The sequence below is a fragment of the Sinocyclocheilus rhinocerous genome, unplaced genomic scaffold, assembly GCF_001515625.1.
Source record: "Sinocyclocheilus rhinocerous isolate Xijiao unplaced genomic scaffold, SAMN03320098_v1.1 scaffold185, whole genome shotgun sequence".
Classification (NCBI taxonomy): domain Eukaryota; kingdom Metazoa; phylum Chordata; class Actinopteri; order Cypriniformes; family Cyprinidae; genus Sinocyclocheilus; species Sinocyclocheilus rhinocerous.
The window spans coordinates 1,208,264-1,229,917 of record NW_015662163.1 but is presented as its reverse complement, the minus strand read 5'-3'; the positions used below and the strand labels follow the sequence as shown (position 1 = coordinate 1,229,917).

The 21,654-nt window shown below is 37.3% G+C and overlaps 1 protein-coding gene across 2 annotated transcripts in view; it reads right to left on the bottom strand.

The window, feature by feature from the left end:
• msraa (methionine sulfoxide reductase Aa) overlaps window positions 1-16,160 on the bottom strand; it is a 65,401-nt gene extending 49,241 nt beyond the window's left edge. Inside the window, exon 1 of one of the 2 annotated variants that reach the window (XM_016537551.1) lies at window positions 15,836-16,160. In XM_016537551.1, the coding sequence (XP_016393037.1) occupies window positions 15,836-15,971 (136 nt within the window). In that variant the 5' untranslated portion in view covers window positions 15,972-16,160. The remainder of the gene's footprint in view (window positions 1-15,835) is intronic. The other variant, XM_016537550.1, reaches the window with a different exon arrangement.
• Window positions 16,161-21,654: the final 5,494 nt, after the last annotated feature.

Here is a 21,654-nt window from a genome sequence, read left to right as displayed (position 1 = left end):
ATACCGCAAAAAACACACATGGTATTCGATGGCTCTCTGCGATCAGGCATGCACTTTGATCCACGCCTGTGTTGTCTAACGTTAGCGACACAGCGTCTGTGTTTATAATGAGAGCTGATGAGAGGAGATGCTACACTCTCAGCTATTACGGCCCATTGTTTTAGCTGATTATACTGGCTGCGTGTCTGCAGCACTGCCAACACATCATAATCAGACAAAAAAGGCGAGACAAATCCGCAAACCTACGCATGGGAAGAAATCAGTGACAACTCGCACTGTACTCTAACACTGTCTGGCCCTGATCTGCTGTCATGCAGAAATGGATGGGATTGATAGAATTCCTCCAGTGCTAGTTTGCATCACCGTGATGCACGGAGAAGGTTCGGCCTATATGGACCTTAAGAGCACTTTGTCTGGAGGTGAGTCTAGTCTCTTTGTGCAAGGAGGAAATAGTAGGCAATCATATTGCTGACATGAGACTCTGGCCAAGCTCTTATCCATTACAGGCCTTAAAGGAGAGACAAGGCACTTGTGTGTTAGAGAGGCCATGTCATCCAGGATGCTTTTAATGTGCTGCCATTAAGCTGGTCAATAGGTTCCCAGATGTCCACCTCCTCAAGAATGAGATCCGCTGCTCTTTTGAAAAGTCCAGCGGTTGATTGCAGTCGAATGTATAGCCAGGGATGGTGATGGGGTGAAAGATTGAGATTGCATGAACTCAACACCGAGGTAATGTGCTTGTTAGCATAATCCGATGAGAAAAACATGGGCGGACTTGTGGAACATCTTCGTATGCAGCTCTGTCTGAGAAAACAGCATTCAAAAGGGAGAAAATCGATCCATAACACTTTCAGAACACTTTAGCTTCTTATGTTACGCTGAGAATTGCATCCATTTAATAAAGTAGGGGCATCTGACGCCTGATACAGACACTCAGTCACATACGGAATCGCATGGTTTCAATGTAAAAGGCATTTTACATAATAGTTGGTTTACCATACAAACATGTAGTGGAATTGCAATGGTAGCCTAGCAAAAACATGCCATATCTCAGAATGATGCGTTAATTACTGTAAATATTATATTATGTGATGCATGTAAGTGATAACTAATAAAATAATAGGCGTTGGTAGATGCTATTAAGGGGCTCCAGTAGGGCTGCACGATTAATCAAAATAAAACTGAAATCACAGTGTGGCTTAAACGGCTCACGGCTTTAAATAATTATGCGCTGCATTTGTCAGAGTGAAGTGTGTTCTTTTACACACGAGCAGCTCATGATCCAGTTTTCAGTGTCTCAGAACGTAATGACAAACAAAACTTTAAACCCGTGGTTTTCCAATAAAAGCTTGATGGTTTAATGTTTAAAAATTAAGCAATTAAGGCAGCCATAAATATTATTATTGTATTTTTTTTTTTGTTGTACTGTAAAATGCTATTACTACTACTACTACTAATAGTAATAATAATAATAATAGTTAGTATTTTTCTTAAAAAATTATTTTTACAGTGAAATATTACAATAGTAATATTTCTTATTTAATATTTTTATTTAGAAATAATAATAATAATAATTACTATTATTATTATCACAAGATGTTTGGCCAAATTTTGCAGCCATAGAAACAAGCAGCAAACTTGGAGCTTTAAAAAAATATTAAGAAAAAAAATTAGAATATTAGAAGGAAAAAAAAAAAAATCCCCCAAATCATGCAGCCATAGGTTTCAGCCTTCCTGTCCTTAAATATCTGTGTTTGTGATCTTCATGTTTGATAAAAACACTGGATGCAGTAAGCTATCTAAGGCTATTTCGCAATAAATTCTTCCTGTTACAAGTAATTTAGGAGATATATTACTCTTTGGATTTGAGACTTTAGTCTTTGCAACTTTACAGATCTTCTTTATGCACCAAGAGCTTGTAACACTCTAAAGAGAAAGGAAAAAATGAAATCGCATCATATGACCCCTTTAAGTATTATCTTTCCTTTTCCTTAAGCTTTTGTGCACAAGCTTCTGCCTCCTCTCTCCCACTAAAAATAAACTGAAGGTAAACGGCCTTGTATCATCACTGTTCCTATATTAAAAAGCATCCATAAACTAACCATACCAAACAAACTAACAATAAACAGTCATCCATTCAGAGAAAGAGAGGGACAGCAAGAGAAAACAGAAATGTGCCTAAATGCATGTGTTTATTTATTTACGCCTAGATTAATACGAAGAGTACTTTACATGGCATGTGTTTGTGCAGGAATACTTTTGCACGAGTGTGTTTGTCGGCCGCATGTGGGAATGCTCGCTATTCAGGACCCTCTCTCGTGACACTGTAAAAGCTTTGGACTGCCTCAAAGAGAGAAAGGCCTTATTCACTAGCAGAGAAAAGGACAAAGCATTTCAGCATGTCTCACAGGGACGGGCCGAAGCGGCAGTTTGTTAATAACACAGCTTAGTAGTGCAATAAAACCCACTCAGCTAAAGAATCATTAGAAAATAGCCCAAGTCCCTTTAATTGTAAATCACCTTTAAGAAGTGCAGAGAGAGTCATCGCTCAGCACGTCCAATGAATAAAGGAAAAATCCATTAGCTGGCAACTATTTTATAGGAAATAGAAAATTCCTCAACAAAAGCCTGAGCAGAGGAGGAGGCGGTCAGGCTGAGCGGGTGAGCGGATGATGAGGGCGTGAGAGCTGTGTGTGGGGAGGGATGGTATTCCCAGCAGGCAGCCTGGCATGTGCCAACTACTCATGTGTCAGCCCTGCGTGCATCCTTCTCCCGGTCAGGGGGCCTGATTTGGGACAGGACCGCCAGGGACAGCCCGGCCTGCATGGAATGGCCACAGAAAGCTTATTAGAAGTAAACAGACTGTTCTCTAACATGCCAGCCTGGGGATGTAAACAAACACATATAAATACACTCACTAAGGCTGGTGTGGACTGAATGCTGATTATTTAATGACTACACAAAGAGAGGGATTATATTTGGTGGCTTTGATCTAAATATTCAGCTTTTACTCATGTACAGCTATCTATCTGCCGTCATATGAAAAATCAGTCAGCATCTACATTGATTTAAGTCTCACTGTTAGAATTACATGGATTTTGTTGTGTCTAATGAGTTCGCAGTCAGACTTTTGTCTTACTAAAAACAAGCACCTCATAAGAGTCACGTTTGTTCAGTAGTCGGACTACACTGGTTGTGCTCTATGTTTCTGAGTCACAAAAAGAACTCATGAGAGTCACATTTGTTTGGCAGTAGGATTGCAGATTTTGCACTGTATGTTTCTGACTCACTAAAAATAACTGATTCTTACGTTTTTTATTATTTTTTTAAGAATCTGTTCGGCAGTCGGACAACGCTGGTTGCACTGCATGTTTTTGATTCACTAAAAAGTCACAAGAGTCATTCGTTTGGCACTAAAATGTCATTTATTTTACCGATGTCCTTGCTATGTTTCTGGACCTTGATCGTGGTAATTACATTGCTGTCTATGGGAGGGTCAGAGAGCTCTCAGAATTCATCAAAAATATTTGTGTTCCGAAGATGAACGGAGGTCTTACGGGTTTGGAACAACATGAGGGTGAGTAAATAATGACAGAATTTTCATTTTTGGGTGAACTAACCCTTTAAAACAACAGATTCTTAGAAATAATTTTCAGTGTGTTTTTGACTCAATAAACCATTTTTGCAGTAAAGCAATTTTCTCTGTTTTTGACTCAATAAAAATTATTGATTCTTAAGAATAATTTCTGTTTGGCAGTCGTGTAGTCCGACTGCCAAACAGAAATTATTCTTAAGAATCAATAATTTTTATTGATTTTTACCTGCAATTAAGGGAGCTAAAAAGATAATTGTCTTAAAAGCATAAGTCAGTTGCATAAGGTGATACTGCTCCTTCGTTGTGGTGTGCTGAAGACGCCACATTCCATTATCTCTTTGATATATGACCCTCTTGTCTGCCAAAGGGATACCCAGCAAACTGAGCTGTCGGAGAGATGTAGTAAATATCTTAAAGCCTGTGGTATAATATTACATTTACTGTACTGCACCACAGTATTACACCAAATAAATACCTCATAAGCAATATCATACCTGCTGATCAAAATACCCTTTTCTGTTCTTTTTCCTTTGTTTTGTGTATAAAGTGCTATTACAAATAGGTAATTGTGCATTTTTAGGGGTGGAAATGGGCCATGTCAAATCTCACCAAGGGCACCAACACTAAAATCCCAATTTAACCCCTCACTGTACCTATAAAAAAAAGCAATCAATCTGAAAAGACCTCAAATTTGAATATGATTTTGCCGTATTCAACATCACCATTACATCAGCCCACAAAAACTCACACAATAAATGATGCCTATGCACAAATACATTTCAGCTGCAGGTGTATGGAAAAAGAATACACTACCGGTCAAACATTTGGAATAATTCAGATTATTTATTTATTTGTAAGGAGTCTCATATGCTCACCTTCAGTGATATGCTTATTTGGTGCTTTAATGATTATCAATATTGAAAACAGTTCTTGCTGCTTAATATTTTTGTGGAAAACATGATACATTTTTTCCAGGATTCTTTAATAAATAGAAAGTTCAAAAGAACTGCACTGATTTGAAACAGAAATATTTTGTAACATTACAATTGTCTTTACGGTTACTTTTGATCAATAATGCATCCTTGCTATACAGTAAATAAAAGTATTATTATTTTTTTAAATCTTATTTCCCTAAAACCTACTGGTTTCTACAAAAAATATTAAACAGCAAAACTGTTTTCAACACTGATAATAATAAGAAATCTTTAATGATCAATAAATCAGTATATTAGATTGATTCCTGAAGATTGATGTGACACTGAAGACTGGAGTATCACTGAAATAAAATACATTTTAAAATATAGTAAAATTGAAAACAGTTCTTTTAAATTGTAATATTATTTCATATTATTAAATTTTTTCTGTATTTTTGATCAAATAAATAAGCATTAAGGGGAAAACATTTGAATAGCTTAATTATTCCAAACTTTTGACCGGTAGTACATAAATTACAATAAATTATAATTTATAAATAATAATATATCAATTATATAACCCATTACTAGCCAATACTACAAGAACAAATGAGAACTAAAGAAAAAAAAAAGAACTTAAACATGCATTTAAGTCTAAAGTTTTTGCACTGCCCACCATTGCCCAACAAAAGTGTCAATAAAACAAGAGTTTTCTTGAAGTGGAAAGAACATGCACTGGTGTGAGAACATGCACGTACTGTTCCCAAAGGTGCTTGCGTTCTCCACCCCCTCCCTCAGCCAGCTAAGCACTTTCTCACACAGTAATATCCTGCAAGAAGGTCCAGCTGTGCTTTCATCTGCTGATTTCATTAGGCAGAGTAGGTAGATATCAAGGATTGCATTATGCTTTCCTGTAATTCAATTCCCAGTGTTCCCAGCCGACACGTTCTTTGCATTTGCGAAGACACTTCAGCCTCCCCCTCCTACGTAACTTACCTATACGCCAGCACATTTAAAGCAATTTCCATCTGGGGGGGGGGGGGACTTCCAATCAAGTCTGATTGGAAAGCTATTTATAGCACTCGTGAACAACGATGCAGTTTGACATCGATGCTCCAGGTGGGCAACTTCCACAGGGTTTGATTGCCAGCATGGGAGCATCATCCTGCATTTAAACTCCTCGGCCACAGGGCCGCGATGACGTTGGCGATCTGCAGGGCCGGGCCTTAGAAATAGCCGATATTCAAAAGGAGGGGGAACATCTAAAGACAAGGCCCATGAAAAATTAATGCAAAGGTGCCAAGTCATTTCCATGCGGCCACGCTGTAGAAGCCCACTTGTGTGACTAGAACATTTTTGACAGGTCAGCCAGGCGTAACGGAGCAGTGCAGGCACGTGGTCCACTAAGGACGTGGAGAGAGCGCAGGACATGCTGATTCCTCTGCCTGTCAGACTGTCCAAAGGTGGCCTGCCACTTTCAGAAGACGTCCAGGAGTGAACAGAGATCAATGCAAGAGCAGACAAAATATCGCTATTACCCTCATTTAAATGGTTAGCTCACCCAGAAATGAAAATTCTGTCATCATTTACTAAGCCGTATGTCATTCCAGTATAGGTTATATGACTTTCTTTCTTCCCTGGAACACGAAAAAGAGATTTAGGCAGTATATTCCTGCTGTTTTTCCACCCTTACAAATGAAAGCTCCAGAAATGACAAGAAAGAATAATGAAAGTGTATTCCAAGTCTTCAGAAACCATTTAGCTTTGTGAAACAGACCAAAATTCTAAATTCATATTTATTTTATAAATGCATTGTATAGATCTTTTTGAGAACAATTCATCTGTGCATTATTTACTTTTTGACCTCATGTTTAATCAGTATGTCATAATTCAATCTTCAAATTATCTGGTGACATATGCCATCATTTTTGATTGCAACATCTCAAAATCCAATCAACAACCAACATAAAACAAGAACAAAACAAAACAAAAAAACACAACTATATTTCTTTCTTTTTCGATAATAGAGTTAGAGTTATACTTTATAGTCCTTTTGCAAGGAAACTTGTCTTGGACTCACTGCAGTGATACACAACAGATTACATTACACAACGCTAACAATTGACACCATCATTTAAAAAAAGCCATTCTGAATACATTATTCCAACAACTACATCTTACTATTTAAAGGGGTCATAGGATGCCCATTATCCACAAGTTGATATGATTCTTTGGGGTCTTAATGAAAAGTCTGTAACATAGTTTGGTTAAAATTTCTCAATGGTAGTGTAAAAAACAAATTTTTTATCCTGTCAAAAACAGCTCTTTTCAGATCAAGCCGTTTTTGTAGCATTTTCCTTTAAATGTTAATGAGCTCTGCTGACCCCGCCCCTTTCTTCCGAGCTGCTCTCAGAGAAACCGTTTACTTTAGCCGCATTCATCTGAAACTTGCTAATCAGCACATTATTAGGAAAGGCGATTTGCAAAGATTCATTACAAAACATTATACTCACTTCTTCTGTAGATGAGGCTGGATCATGAATGATTTGCACGAACATAGACGCTTTTATGTAGATCGGGGGCGCATTCCCTTCAGAAACAAATGTAATCCACTGCGAGTTCAGCGGCTCAGATGTCAGGAGTAAATGACGACTACTATGTTCATTATTACATCCAGCAACAGAATCAAACTATCGTGGGAGGGGAGATCTGAGATCGGCTCGATTTGAGAAAGGGGAAAACATTTAACCAGATAAAAAAAAAACACTGGGTGGATTTTTATCATTATAGGGTGGTCATGTACACACACTGCCAACACACATTTCAGTTCAAACAACTTGTAAAAGTGCATGTAGCATCCTATGACCCCTTTAAAATAGTAATAGATACTAATACAAATGATTTTTTTGTAATTGCTTTTACATAGTGTAATTGATGAATTGTGGCTAAAACATGGCTTGAATCAGTCACTATTCTTTGTGCATTCTTAAAAACAAACTTAATAAATGGTTTTAATCTGCTACACAATCGTGCACATCACAATACCAAGAAAATAAGATCTGTCACTACTTCAGTTTCATTGTGACTTTAAATCCTTAGTACTGGTGGGACATCTTCATGTGCCACATTCAACTATGCTAACACAAACGTTACAAGCTACAGCAATCTGTTCATCACACATAAGCATCATATTCTAGCTTCAGAAGACTTCAATAAAATATAGTACATGAGTCATATCTCATATGGACTACTTTTATGGTGTTTTTGTCATTTTTGGAGCTTGACAGCACTTTAATAGTCTCCTTTGCATTCCACAGAAGAAAGAATCAATTACGGAAAAACATGAGACTTGAGACAGGATTTTTGCATGAACTATCACTTTAACAAACAAAGTATAAAATAGTTATTGAGAGGTGGCCATAATGCAATCAATGACTGCCATACAATGCAGTTTACCATCAGCCATAATAATTTCTGCTTAAACTAACAGAGCAGAAAAACTCTTAACTTGTGAGCCCATCTCACAGACTGTATATGTTTACATGTGGGTTTGTGATATTGGGATGAGACAGCCAGCATAAAACATTTGAATCCAAACACATTTTCAGAAAGATTTATTTTGATCTCTTGAAACAACCCTTCAAGCTGTGAGATTTGGAATTTATCATACGCACAGCCACGATGCCAAATCCACCAACTCAACGCGGTGATATGCATTTGCTGTCTTCTTGGACTCAACTGTTCTAAGCCATTCCAACTTCCTCCATGTTGCACCGAGATAAATCACAGCTTTAACAATGAAGAAGATATTATTGGGCCTATAAAATACAAATAACAGTGTTGGAATAATCCCAATCAGTTAGCGAGACAGACATTTCGGTTACACTTTATTTTAAGGTGTCAGTGTTACAGTGTAATTATACCTTTATGTATATCTTACTATATGTTTAGGGTTAGAATTAGGGTTTGGCTTAGGGTTACTTGCATGTAATTATGCATAATTAATTGTTATTATAATAGTAAGTACATGTAACATTTATAACAAAAATAGTGTTATCGAAATTTCAAAGGCTGTTTCACATGCCCGTCAGCACCACCAAAAGTCGACATCTCAAATCTATTTTCTAAATGCATGTTATTGATCTTATTGAATGAATCATCCATGCTTATGTTTCATTTTTTGAAATAATATTTTGAGCTCTTCATTTTCTTACAATCGACTGCAAGCTCACATCTGCCTCCATCCAATCAACAACCGATGGATAGATAAATCCTGCCCTATACACTTTTTTCTTTTTTGATAATCTCTTTTGAATCTAAAGAGATTTGAAAACTAAAAATTACAATTTGCAGATAATAGTAATTCTCAACAATGTTCTTAAAGAGATTTCACCCAAAAATAAAAATCATGTTGTTCCAAACCTGAATGAGTTTCTTCTGCAGAACATAGAAGATATTTTGAAGAGCGCTGAGAACCAAACAACATTGGAGATCACTGACTTCCATTATATGGACAAATAACACTTATACATGTCTCAAAATATCTTCTTTTGGGGTCCATAGGATACAGAAAGTCATACAGATTTGCACTGTAATGAAATGAAGGCGAGTCAATGATTTTTGGATGGACTAACCCTTGTATTTAAAGTGTATATAACTTTCTCCTGATGACTTTCCTATAGACTTCCATTGTAAATGAAATTGTGCACAATTTTTACAAGCTGATGGAAAAGTTGAAATAATTTTCTACTAATAGAGCTTAGCTTTTGAACCCAGATTGTTCCTTTCTCATGCTGATGAAGTGCGAGCCCATTCAAGAACTTGGAATGATTCATATTCCTTATTTAAGTCCAAATCTGTCATATAAATATTACACAATCATTAAGCCAGTACATAAACCAACCACTATCTTTTGTAAATCAGTGAAAAGACAGACAGGCCAGACGACTGCTGAAAGCAATACAAGTCCTGTATGTTGACAGAGATGTTCTTGAGCAGGGCAAAGAGCACTCTGGGAGACAGAGGGAGTGTGGCTTTTTAACAGGCTTTTTAAATGATCTAGTTAATCACATCATACCTGCAGGTCATCCTTTTCTCTACACATTAGGGTTTGAAGGTCAGATTACATTTACATTTATGCATTTGGCAGACACTTTTATCCAAAATGTACATTTATCAGTATGTGGTTTCACTAGGAGTCAAAACCATGATCTTAGCCTTGAGTTAAACTAAAGAACATCACATTTGTTACAGCAGATCAGCAAAGAGAAAGACAAATCTAAATGATACTTTCAGGAATATAAAGGAGGCTAGATTCTCAAGATATTAACTGAGTTAAAGTGGGTCAACGTGCACAACGATTCACCAAAAACTCCACACTGCTTCTCTGCACCCATTAAAAGGTTTCAAAAAAACTGTATTGCTGAGAAAAGCCATGCAAACATATCAGGTTTTCTATTATCTGCTAAGGAAGTTATGAATAATTTACAGCCACTGTTACACATGCATGGTTGGACTGTTCTACTTATACACTTAGCCAGGAAAGAAGCTCAAGACCTCAAAAAAAAAAAAAAACACTCAAGGATTTTAGTTCTAACTATTGATTAAAAGCTGATGCAAGTATGCTATAACACTGTTAAAATTCCTATGCTTACCAATGCTGCATTTATTTGACTAAGTTTATTTCTTTTGTGGAAAGATGAATTTTCAGCAGCCATTACTCTAATCTTCAGGGTGACATGATCCTTCAGATATGCTGAATATGCAGATTTGGTGCTCAAAGTATAAAATCTTACTGATTCCAAACATTTGAATGGTAGTTTACATAAATGTTACATTTTTCAGTATTAAAGAATTTAAAGTTATTTGGTCTAATCAATGTTGTGGGTTCTAAATAAACAGCTAAGTGTTGTAGTTTTCCAACCAATCTTTGTGAATTCTTTCCATTTGCACTTCTTTTTGTACTTTAATTGGTTTATTAAGAGGTACTTTGTGCTTTGCAGTAGTGATAGTATTTCACTCTACATTATAAAAAAAATGCCTAATCTACAGATAAGCTTTAAATAAACATATTCCAAAACTAGACAAGTAGGGTTGTTAATTTAGATCTATCCAGGTGGTATATGAATAATCTTGTTGATAATTAATAATTATTTTTTAACGAATGGAAAGCAATGGAGCGATTCCAACTGGCATTTTGCTGTTGCCCAAGCAGCTGTTCTGAGACGCTGGTGGCAAAAAAAAAAAGTTTCTACTTCATAAAACAAATCAGAAATGGCACGCAGAACAGTGAATTTGGATTCATCTTCAAAGGTCAGAAATACTGGTGATTAAAAATTCAATGTCCACTTGTTTAAAATTCCACCAAAGAGAGTTTAGGCCTTTGCATGTTTTGAGTATTGATGGAAAGCTGAAAGGCCTTTCAGAAAACCATAATATCAAAATATAATGCCAAACATCATAATGCACCTGCTCTATCAGCCATGGACACCTGTCTTGTGATGAAACACATCTGGCAAATTCATACTGGCACCGAATCAACAAAATCTCTCTCTGTCTCTTCTCTGTTCTTGCCCTTTTCACAGTTAAAAAGCACTGGAAGCCTGCCGATGCAGCCAGAATCCTAGTGCAATAGCAATAAGCAATGCCAATGTGTAGCTGTGAGACAGAAAACCAGTATATTAGTATAAAAGTTGGTGAGAGGACGCTATAAAGTCTGTATAGAAGGGTGGCATGTTTCAAGCAACACTGTATGAAAAAAAGCAGATGAAGAATCGTTAGAAAACTGTCTCTCTAGAGGAAATCATACTTCATGCAAACCAATAATAAATCATACAAACCAATAACAACAACTCACCTTTCTAACAGTGACTCATCAGCATCAAGGAAGCCAATTGAGAAAAAAACTTGATTCAATAATTGAGAGCATTATTTGGCTTGAAAGAGACGCTACAGACGTTAGGAAAATCAACATCCAGGCCTTCTTTGTACTCCAGACGTTTGTTGACCGCAAGCTTTTGAGCATCAAAATGGCTGACCAACAATTCATCTCCTTCTTGTAGAGTGCCAAATTCCTTAATAGTTAGAAGCCTGGAATATCACCTGCAAACAAAACAGTCTCTTTATGCCCTCATTGATCTAAGCATGTTCAAATGCAAACAGCCTTGGAATATGGTCTTGGTTTTCTGGAGACACACCTCAAAGAAAGAAGACAGTTGCTGAGGACACTTGGAGAGTCACCTAACTTCTTCTTCCAAGACAAAAACATAAATTTCCCACTTAGGAACACAGCGTCTTCTGGCCCTTAGTTTTAGAAGTTCTGAAAGTAAAAACAAAACTTTGCAGTCCGGTCGTAGAGGTGCAAACTTTTCTTTGGCACTTGCCGTTTGTAGTTCCAGGCATAGTAAAGCCATTAATGAGAACATAAACAAGTCAGATACATCTTCATTTGCGGTTAAGATAACAAAGACCCCTGAAGACGCATGGTCATCTCTTGGCGCAAACAACTTCAAAAGTCCAGTCCAAAAAACGGGGACCGCACAATTCTTCCAGAATTGTCCAAAAACGGCTCATTGATTACAATGTGTGCCCCCTTTGCCCTAACTTCCTGCGAAATATAATGCAGTTTTCTTTTTAGATTTTGTTTTTAGCACTGAAGCTGAGCTGCTGCACTCTGGGTATTTTTGATTTCCTTTGCGCAAAAGCTGAGCAAACAAAGGGAGCTGCGATAGAACCCTGCCAAGTCTCGCCTGGGTTTTTTCTCTTCCATTCCTCTCCCTCTTCGTGCTCCCACACTCCCAGCGTGGCAACTTTCCCGAGAAACCCTGGCGCAGCTCCAGCCTGTGTCTGCTTGTCTGGGGCCCCCTCCTCCCCCCGAAAAAGCGCCAATTTAGGCAAATTGATCAAAACAAATCTCAAATTAATTTCTCTTCTCTGCCATTCCCTGCCACCTTCATCCAGATTCGGTCCCCCCTCCTCCCTCGCCAGATGCACAGATGTGAGGACATTGGAATGTCTGTCATCCCAATCTCCCAAGCGTCCCCGCACCTCCAACGTCCCTCCTTCAACCGCCCATCCGCTCCATGCGTTGTTAGCCACCGGTACTCGAGAATTGCTCTGTGTTTCACCTACTCACTTTCAAATCTGTCTTAGCAGGGAAAAATCCTGCTGCTGTTCTTCCTTTCAGCGCTGTGATCATTCTCTGCGTGCCAAAACAGCACCTCCTGTGCTGCTACTGCCATTTTTGGGGACATGGCAGCGCTATTGTGTGCCAAAGCAGGACGGCCCCAAGGACGCCCTCCCAAAACAAACTTTCTCACTTATATGGAAACCAAATCATGCACTGCCACAAAACTGTTATATGATATTTAGCATGGCAAATCAACAACTGGTATAGAGAATATGAAAACAGTTGGACTATATTGCTCTGACAATCTATATTTCCTAGTAAATATAATTTTAATATACAGCATATGAGCAATCAACTACTCAAGTTAAGTATTTTTTCTGTACTACCTAATCAACTAGCCAAATTACTATTAGAATTTCACAAATTCGTTTTACTTTGCAGCGTTGACTGGCAGCATTCTACCAGATGAAAAATGTGAAACTTTTCTCTTTTTTTTGTCACATTTGATTTTTTATTATTATTATTAAAATGTTTTATTTAAAATGAAAACATCTATTTTAATTAAAATGTCTAAAGTATAAAGCACTTAAAAGTTTTATTTATTTATTTTATTTTTTTGGTAAATGCAATAAAAGTCAATGGGGTCAAACGTTGTTTTGGTCACCAGCATTCTTGAAAATATCTTCTTTTGTGTTCCACAGTTGAAAGTAAGTCATGCAGGTTTGGAACAGCATGAGGGTGAGTAAAGAATGACAAAATTGTAATTTTTGGGTGAACTATACTGTTAAATATGACTACAGATTTTCAATTACTCAATTTATTTCTATAATGGTGAAGCTGAATTTTTAGCAGCCATTACTCCAGTCTTCAGTGTCACAAGATTCTTCAGAAATCATTCTGATACGCTAAAATGGCTACTAAAAATTCAGCTTTGCCCTCACAGGAATAAATTACATTTTAAAATATATTCAAATAGAAAACAGTTATTTTAAATTGCAATAATATTTAACATTATTACTGTTTTTACTTTTTTAATCAAATAAATGAAGCCTTAGTAAGCAGAAGAGGCTTCTTTCAAAACACTGAAAAAAAAATCTTAATTATTCAAGCAATTTCAACTAGGGGGGCTTTTTTTTTTTTTTTTTGCATATCAATAAAAAAGAAGTACAATCCCACTCCAAAAGTCCACAGCAACTCCAGCACTTGAAAGAACTGAACCAGTTCCCTCAGCACGTGAAATAAGCGCCCACAAAGTTTTTTGTAAGAGCTGCTCGTGTTCAAAGAGACATCGCACTGCCCTAAGCTCTGATCTCATTCTTCCATCTGTTCTGTGGTCTGTAACCTTCAACAAGGTTCATTACATCTTCAAAGCGAGACACGCGTGTGTCAGTGTTGCAGAATGTTACCTGGCAACCTTCCAGCTCCGCGGTGGAGTCATGTTACCAAGGGGGAAGCCTTGAGAGGCGAGCGTTTTGTAAGAGCTCCTCGTGTTCAAAGAGACATCGCACTGCCCTAAGCTCTGATCTCATTCTTCCATCTGTTCTGTGGTCTGTAACCTTCAACAAGGTTCATTACATCTTCAAAGCGAGACACGCGTGTGTCAGTGTTGCAGAATGTTACCTGGCAACCTTCCAGCTCCGCGGTGGAGTCATGTTACCAAGGGGGAAGCCTTGAGAGGCGAGCGCTGATAATCAGTTCACTGCAGTCTGAAGGGGTGGATCCCTGCATGGGTATGCTTCATGCCATTGCACTGAACGCCAATGCCAAAATTCTAAGGGAAATGTCCACTTGGACCTGCTGCTGGGAGAATGGGACAAGGTATATGGCTATAGCCCAAGGCTGAAAAGGCAGAAAATTGCTAGTTCGACCTCCGAAAGAAACAAGCCTTGTGTTATCACTTTTGTGCCCTTGAGCAAGACAAAAGGGATAGTTTTCTCAAAAAATTTAAATTCTGTCATTATTATGCCTATCCATATGCTGTTATTTTTCAGTGGAACACAAAAGGATATTTGTAAAACAATGTACGTGCTTCTTTTTTTCCATATGAAAAAGAAATAGCCCATGCATTGCTCGTGCATTTTCTCATTTTGTGTTCCAAAGAAAAAATTATATATAGGTTTGGAATAACATGAGGGTGTGAAAATAATTTTTGAATAAACTATTCTTTTCGCACACACTTTGGATAAAAGTGTCATAGACAAAATGTTTTTACAAACTATTTTCTGTTCCACAGAAAATAAAAGTGTTCCCGGTTTGAAATGACATGAGGGTGAGTATATGAATTGTAATTTTTGGGGGTGAACTATACTGGTATTACATTTAAATGTTTGGAATAACATGTGGGTGTAATTATGAAAAAAAAAGTATTTATTGATAGTAACTATTTTTTTTTATCTCAGGATGACTGTCCCACTTTATCCATGTCACTTTGGATAAAAGTGTCTGCTAAATAACTACTTACTATTCTAACTGATGTTTTCTTTTTTTTATTTTATTTTATTTTAAATGATGTCACTTAAACAGTGTGATTTAGGATTCGTAGCAGGCCTCCTGTTCCCATCAGAGCTCTTCACCCTACTTGAAGCAGCATTTCCATTTTTATGTAAGAGCCTGAGTCAGCTGTTCTGTTCCACTGCAAGTGTGCCTTTTATTGCCCTTTACTACCCTGTACTCTTGCCTCTGAGGAGAAAGATATTGAATATTTAATGCCAAGAGTGTTGGGGATATTACTCAGTAAAAAAAAAAAAAGACTTTAAAAACATTTTGCTTTACCTTAAATGGTACTTTAACGTGAAAAATGGATGAAAATGAAAGAGAAAAGGGCTGAATAAGATGTAATGATGCTACTATAAAGTGTCATACCAAAACATATATGAGTTGAATATTGAGTAGCCAAATACAAGTAAATAACGTCTACAAATACTCGCTATCTGGATGTCTGGAATAAACAAAATGACGATACGTAAGTGTAGCACTGCGCATGTGCGTCGCACAGATCCAGGAAAAACAAAACAAAGCTCCCCGTTTCCTCGACCGCAGAGGACTCGTCTTCGCTTTCTTTTGCACAAGTACGCTTCGGTTGCAATTCCGTACCCTATAACAATATATCCATCTCATCGTGACTTGAAACGTTAAGAGCTGATAGCCGCGTTAGCACGTGAACAACTGAGAAAGTCAAACAAATTCACAACGCCATACCTGACACTTTCATGCTCTGCTCTCTTCCAGGTAGCGCTTCCTCCGGAGACGGCATTCGTATTTTGGAGGACATATCTCCCATTCTGTTTTGGACAAAATAACGCCAAACCAAACGCACGGAAGTCCGCGCGACCATGAGCACAAACGCCGCACGCGATGCACTTGTGTAACGATTACACAAGCGCGTGCTCGTTACTTAACTATTTGTTATATATATATATATATATATATATATATATTGTAAATAAGTACGCGAGCTCTAATCAAATGTTTAAAGTCCCCTTTAACCCTGTGGTAAAACGACTCCGTATTCAGTGCTGTGTCGGAGGACATTCCTTCCTCAGTGATTCAAAAAAGTTTAGGAACTTGGAATAGGCTATGTTCTTAATAAAAAGTTGTAAAGCTACTCATTTCATTGTGTTGGCACTTGCTTTTATATGGTTTGTTGATGCGTGGTGTGAAAATACTAATACTCTTAATTTAAGTTTATAAAATGCTATTTTAGATTAAATGTAGCTGTCACACCACAGGGCATGGCAACTTCACAACGTGTTTTATGCACCCATATATTGTATTTAATATTCAAAATGCTCATATTAATTAATGTGCTTGTGTCAGTTGTAAGTATATTGTTTTTAATTATGTGTAACATTTTACTCAAATTTAAAGTCAGTTCGTTTTAAGTGAGAGCTATCTTGTTGGCACATGTCCAGAATAGTAGGTAGTAGAAAAGTGTAGAAAATTAGTTTAGGAAAATTACTTAATCCAATTACATTACAATACACTTTATGTGAATTTAGGATATTGATTGATGGAAAAGTGTTTATAATTTTCTAATAATACTAGGCTAATTGTAGCTTATAAGATTAATAATAGTTTTAGTGCAGTCAAGCGATTAATCGCATACAAAAAAGTTTTTGTTTGCATAATGTGTGTGTTCTGTGTATATTAATGATGTATATATAAATACACACACATACAGTATATATTTTGAAAATATTTACATGTATTTACATGTCTATATTTATATTCATATAATTTATAGTATAAATAAATACATTTAATATATAAACAACATATTTTTCTGAAATATATACATGCATGTGTGTGTATTTATATATAGGCTACATAATAAATATACACAGCACACATACATATATTATGTAAACAAAAACTTTTTATTTTGGATGTGATTAATCGCGATTAATCGTTTGACAGCACTAAATAAGCCAAGGGATATCTGCAATACATTACCAACAGACAGAAAACAGAACACCAAGTAGCCACTTCTTTGTTTAATCAGATGATATTCCCGGGCCCTTGAAGGTGTTGGCTGTCTGCAGCACTCAGAGACAGTGTCTTTATCCATGTGTCGTCAGCATAAGGGTGGATTGAAAAGCTTTACCATCTGGAGTTCACCGCGTGTCGAATGTGTTTGTTCGAGACACGTGTGCGGCAGACGACAGTCCTCTAAACTGCAACACAAGAGAGGATCAGGAGACCTCTGCTAACCTCAAAGCAAGTACTAACCCACACAATACAAAGCGTATGGATAGATAGATAGATAGATAGATAGATAGACCTAGCAACGTTACGTCGTTCGAGCGCTTTACGACGGTGCTTCGAACATACCCATTGTAAATTATTTTCAAGTTTGTCGTGTATACAAACGTCTTCATAACATTTAAGGTAGATGATGTTAATTAACTACAAAGGCAATTCGGATTGAGCGAGACGAACCTCGCAAGGCGAATAAAATGATAAAACTCCCTTTAAAATCGCTGAATAATTTGTACGTTGATGCAATAGGCCTATAGGCCTGCGTATTTTTAAAGTAAGCCTGGCAGGCTGTTGTGGGTTTAAATCCCTAAGCAAATGAGAACTATCAGTGAGTTGGAGTCTGAGGAAACGTTTTTGTGTAGCAATAAAATGAGAAAGGAATAAAGATAAATCAGTGTTCGACAATAAATCAATGCAGCATGAGGGATGAGATGAGCGCGGGTGGGGTCTGGGGGATGGGACTCAACGCGCAGATGACAGGCCATATGGAGTCGGCCTTTTTTTTTTGGACACAAATTGATGAACTAATACTTTCTAAGGGTTTACTGCGGTGTTAACAAAATATTTATTTCACGTGAAAACGTTTACGTCGAAGAATTAACTGTCAATGGAATCGTGGCGCACGATGACTTTATTTCTTAAAGGTGCTCGCGGTTTATTTGCCAATACGCATTCCATAAGAGCATTACATTTTTGTGTTGGGGTTAGAATGTAAAAACGTCCAATTTGAAATAGTTTTGTTGTTCTTCAGATTATAAACCAGTTTGAGAAGTCGTGCGCACGATTGCACGTTGACTTGTGCATCAAGAAATGAATAGAAAGAAAAAAGTGATTTAGAAATCACAACGATGAAATAAAACAAACACGTGCATCATGAAAAGTGCAGAAACTATTTTCCAAACGGCTCATGTTTAGTAACCCGACAGATGCCACCTCTTTCCACCAGAGTATAATCCTCTCTGAAGGGAAGGGAAAAGAGGAGCAAGACGGAGAGCTTCAGTGTGTGTGATAAACTGGGCTGCTCTCCTCCTCTCTGTCAGATCGCGCTCTGCATCACACCATTTCACATGATGACCGACTCTGCTTACGAGCACCGAAACCTTCAGCTCTGGCTATTTGCTTCCAACATGCCTTTTTCTGCTTTCTTTTTTTTTCGTTTATCTTGAAGAAATTTGAGTGATGCAACACTGTAAGCGGAAATGATTTATGTCGCATCCTACAGCATCAAGGTGCGCAAAAGGATGCGGAACATTTGATGGTTTTGGAAGAACGCTCTTCTGCACCGACTGCCTTGTGGACATTTCCCCAAACTGGATTTATGGACACTTATTATCTCGGGGGATAAAAACCTATTATTTATATCCTGCTTCGCAAGGTGTATTTGTGTAAGTTTTGATGAAATCGATGTGCATTGTTTTTACAAATTGTTAATGTCAACCAACTGCGTCTGTTTTACTAAAGCATGTTTTTTTTTCTTCTATCGCATATAACAGTTGACTGTAAATGCATTGAGGTGCCATTGTATCAAATGATGCCAGGCTATATTAATAGGTTCTTTGATTTTCAGACTGAATGGACGTCACTGAATGGATCGCCTAATTAAAATCCTATTTGCGGGGAATTTTCCTTTCTGTGCATGGTGCAAGGTTGGCTTTGACAAATGGTGCCCTCCACTTTTTTCCCAATATTTAGTTTACCCCCTCCTGATGCAGGTGCTTTCAACTGCCCCACCTTCTAACATATACCCCGCCCGACCCCCCACAAGAGACGGCGGTGTCTCTGGTTTAGTCCCACAGTTTCCCCCCTTCTCTCTTACTTCTGCTGCATTTTGCATGAGCCATCTAGGTCATTAGCATTTTAGCGTATACAAGACTTGACAAAGCTGGTGAGGAGCCAGATGGGCCCTCTACTATTTTTTTTTTAATATCTCATGGGAGTTGAGCAAGGGACCAAGTGCAGCAAGCCACTGAGAATGCCAAGAGAGATGGCAAATATCATCGATGATTGTTTTTATAACAGCACAGCGCTTACAGTCCGTGGTTTGCGATGCATGACAGTTCTTATTTTTCTTTCGGTCGGTTTTTGCGAGAGCGCGTGTGTGTGGAGGCGAGCCGACGCATTAATGCGGCCAAACTGATCTTTTAATATTTAATTGCGTTCTTCCATAATTTTGTGTTGCGCAAAAGAGCGTATCATTTAATAGCCTATTGTAAAGTGCCATTGTGCATTTACGAGTTTAAAACTCTAACAATTACCCTGAGGTCTGATGTAACGTGTTTTTGTCATTTACTGTCTATTTAGAGGACGATTAAAATCTAGAAATGGTCTCATTTGCAGATCTGTGTGGGGACACGATGTCTTCAGGAGAAGATGAAGAATAATGTGGATAGAAAAGTTGTGAGGCCTACGGTGACAACCAAATTAAACAGAACGCACTGATATCTTAAATTTCTGAACGTTCAGGACGACAGCAGTTGGTCCTCAAAATGACACTTTGTCATGTGTCCTCATAAGGGCACTGAAAATATTGAACGTACGTTTGTATTGTATTTATGATTATGAAAATAATTTTAGCTTGTCAATAAAGTCACATATTCACTAAGCAGACATTAATTTCTTTTTTTTCACGCAATATTTGCCACTTCATATTTCGATTAATCAGAACACTTTAATTAAGACATGATCTTTTTCATTATCTTCTAAAACTTTACAGTTCTATTTTCACTTTATTTTTTTGCAATGATTCTCAGTAATTAGGATGCAGGCCGCGAGCTTTTTAACCGTAGTTTAAGCAATATTTCATATCAAATTAAAAATCAAAATGACGTTCACAATTCACAAAATCCACACTTTATTTAGCGTCGAAAAGCTGTAAGCAAAAAGACACTACGGCCTGTAGAAGAATCATTTTTAAATCCTCTAAGAACTTTTTATCCTCTAGAAAAACTTTTGCATGTTTTAAAAAAAACTCAACTTGAAAAACACATCTGAAGAACATGCAACATCAAGAACGTTTTAAAGCCAACTTATACAGCAAACATGTTCTTAATGGTTATTTACTGAATTTATGAGGACCACATACGAGCCTTTATTTTCAAGAGAGCAGCTATAAACAACACGTTTATATTCCGGTATGAGATGATGGAAACTGAAGCGGATTTCGATTCAATATAAACGCACATTTCACAGGCGCCTTAAACATGCCATGAATTCCAGCAGTTGTCATAATATTTCATCTTCACCTCATATGATATGTTCATTTTTAGAGATAGGTCTGTACATCCAAATCAAAGTTTTATCCTTGTATTCTTTATACCCTGAGATGTTCATTTTTAGAGATAGGTCTGTACATCCAAATCAATCTTTCATCCTTGTATTCCTCATACCCTATTCAGTAACCGTGAACTTATTTTTCAAGGTCATTTAATGGTTGCTTTTGGAAATGAAGGCCTATAGGCTTTTGCCAATTCGCTTTTCTAATTAAATAGGCCAATTAAACGAAATTGTATTAGATAAACGCGCAAGATTATATTCGCCAATCAAAGATAGCAAAGAAAACATGTTGTGTCATAAATAATTTCTGTACCATATCAACTTCTGTACCAAACTAATTATAACGTCTTTCGTCCACGAGACTACTAGTCAAGGTTAACGTTATGTATAATTTCCGACAGATGTTTAAATGTTATTAATAAAACATATTTAACCTCAGTATAGAACGTGCAGGCCTTCTTCCTGTTCTAGAACTATAACGCTCCGTGCGTTTACAGATTAAGCGTTCAGGCAATTCAAGGCAATAAATGTGGACAATCAAGATATAATTTTATAAACCACGCGTGCATTACTAGAATGCCAAGGCTGGAGTTTTCATTTCAAACGTTTAAGAAAGAAATGCACACGCGCAGTTTGCGTGACATAAAGGGCCTCATAGCTACTGGAAGTGAATGATGTAACCTCGAAGCAGTGCTCTAATATGAGATATCGCAGTAGAGAAAAATGAAAAATTATACAAACACAGAATTTTCCGCCTTTTAGTAACATGCTGAGACTCGAACCGTGTGCGGCCTTGTCGAAAATGCTATATCCTTTAAAGGGTACTTAAGGACACTGCATAATGTCAGATCAACCTCATTAGGCAGAGGTGTAGCCTACATTAGCATATTTCATCAAAAGAATATTTAGGTCGCAGATTAAATTCAGCTGCCCCTGTATTTCAATCAGCGAGTTGGTACTTTTTGTAAATGTTGATTCTTGAAGGA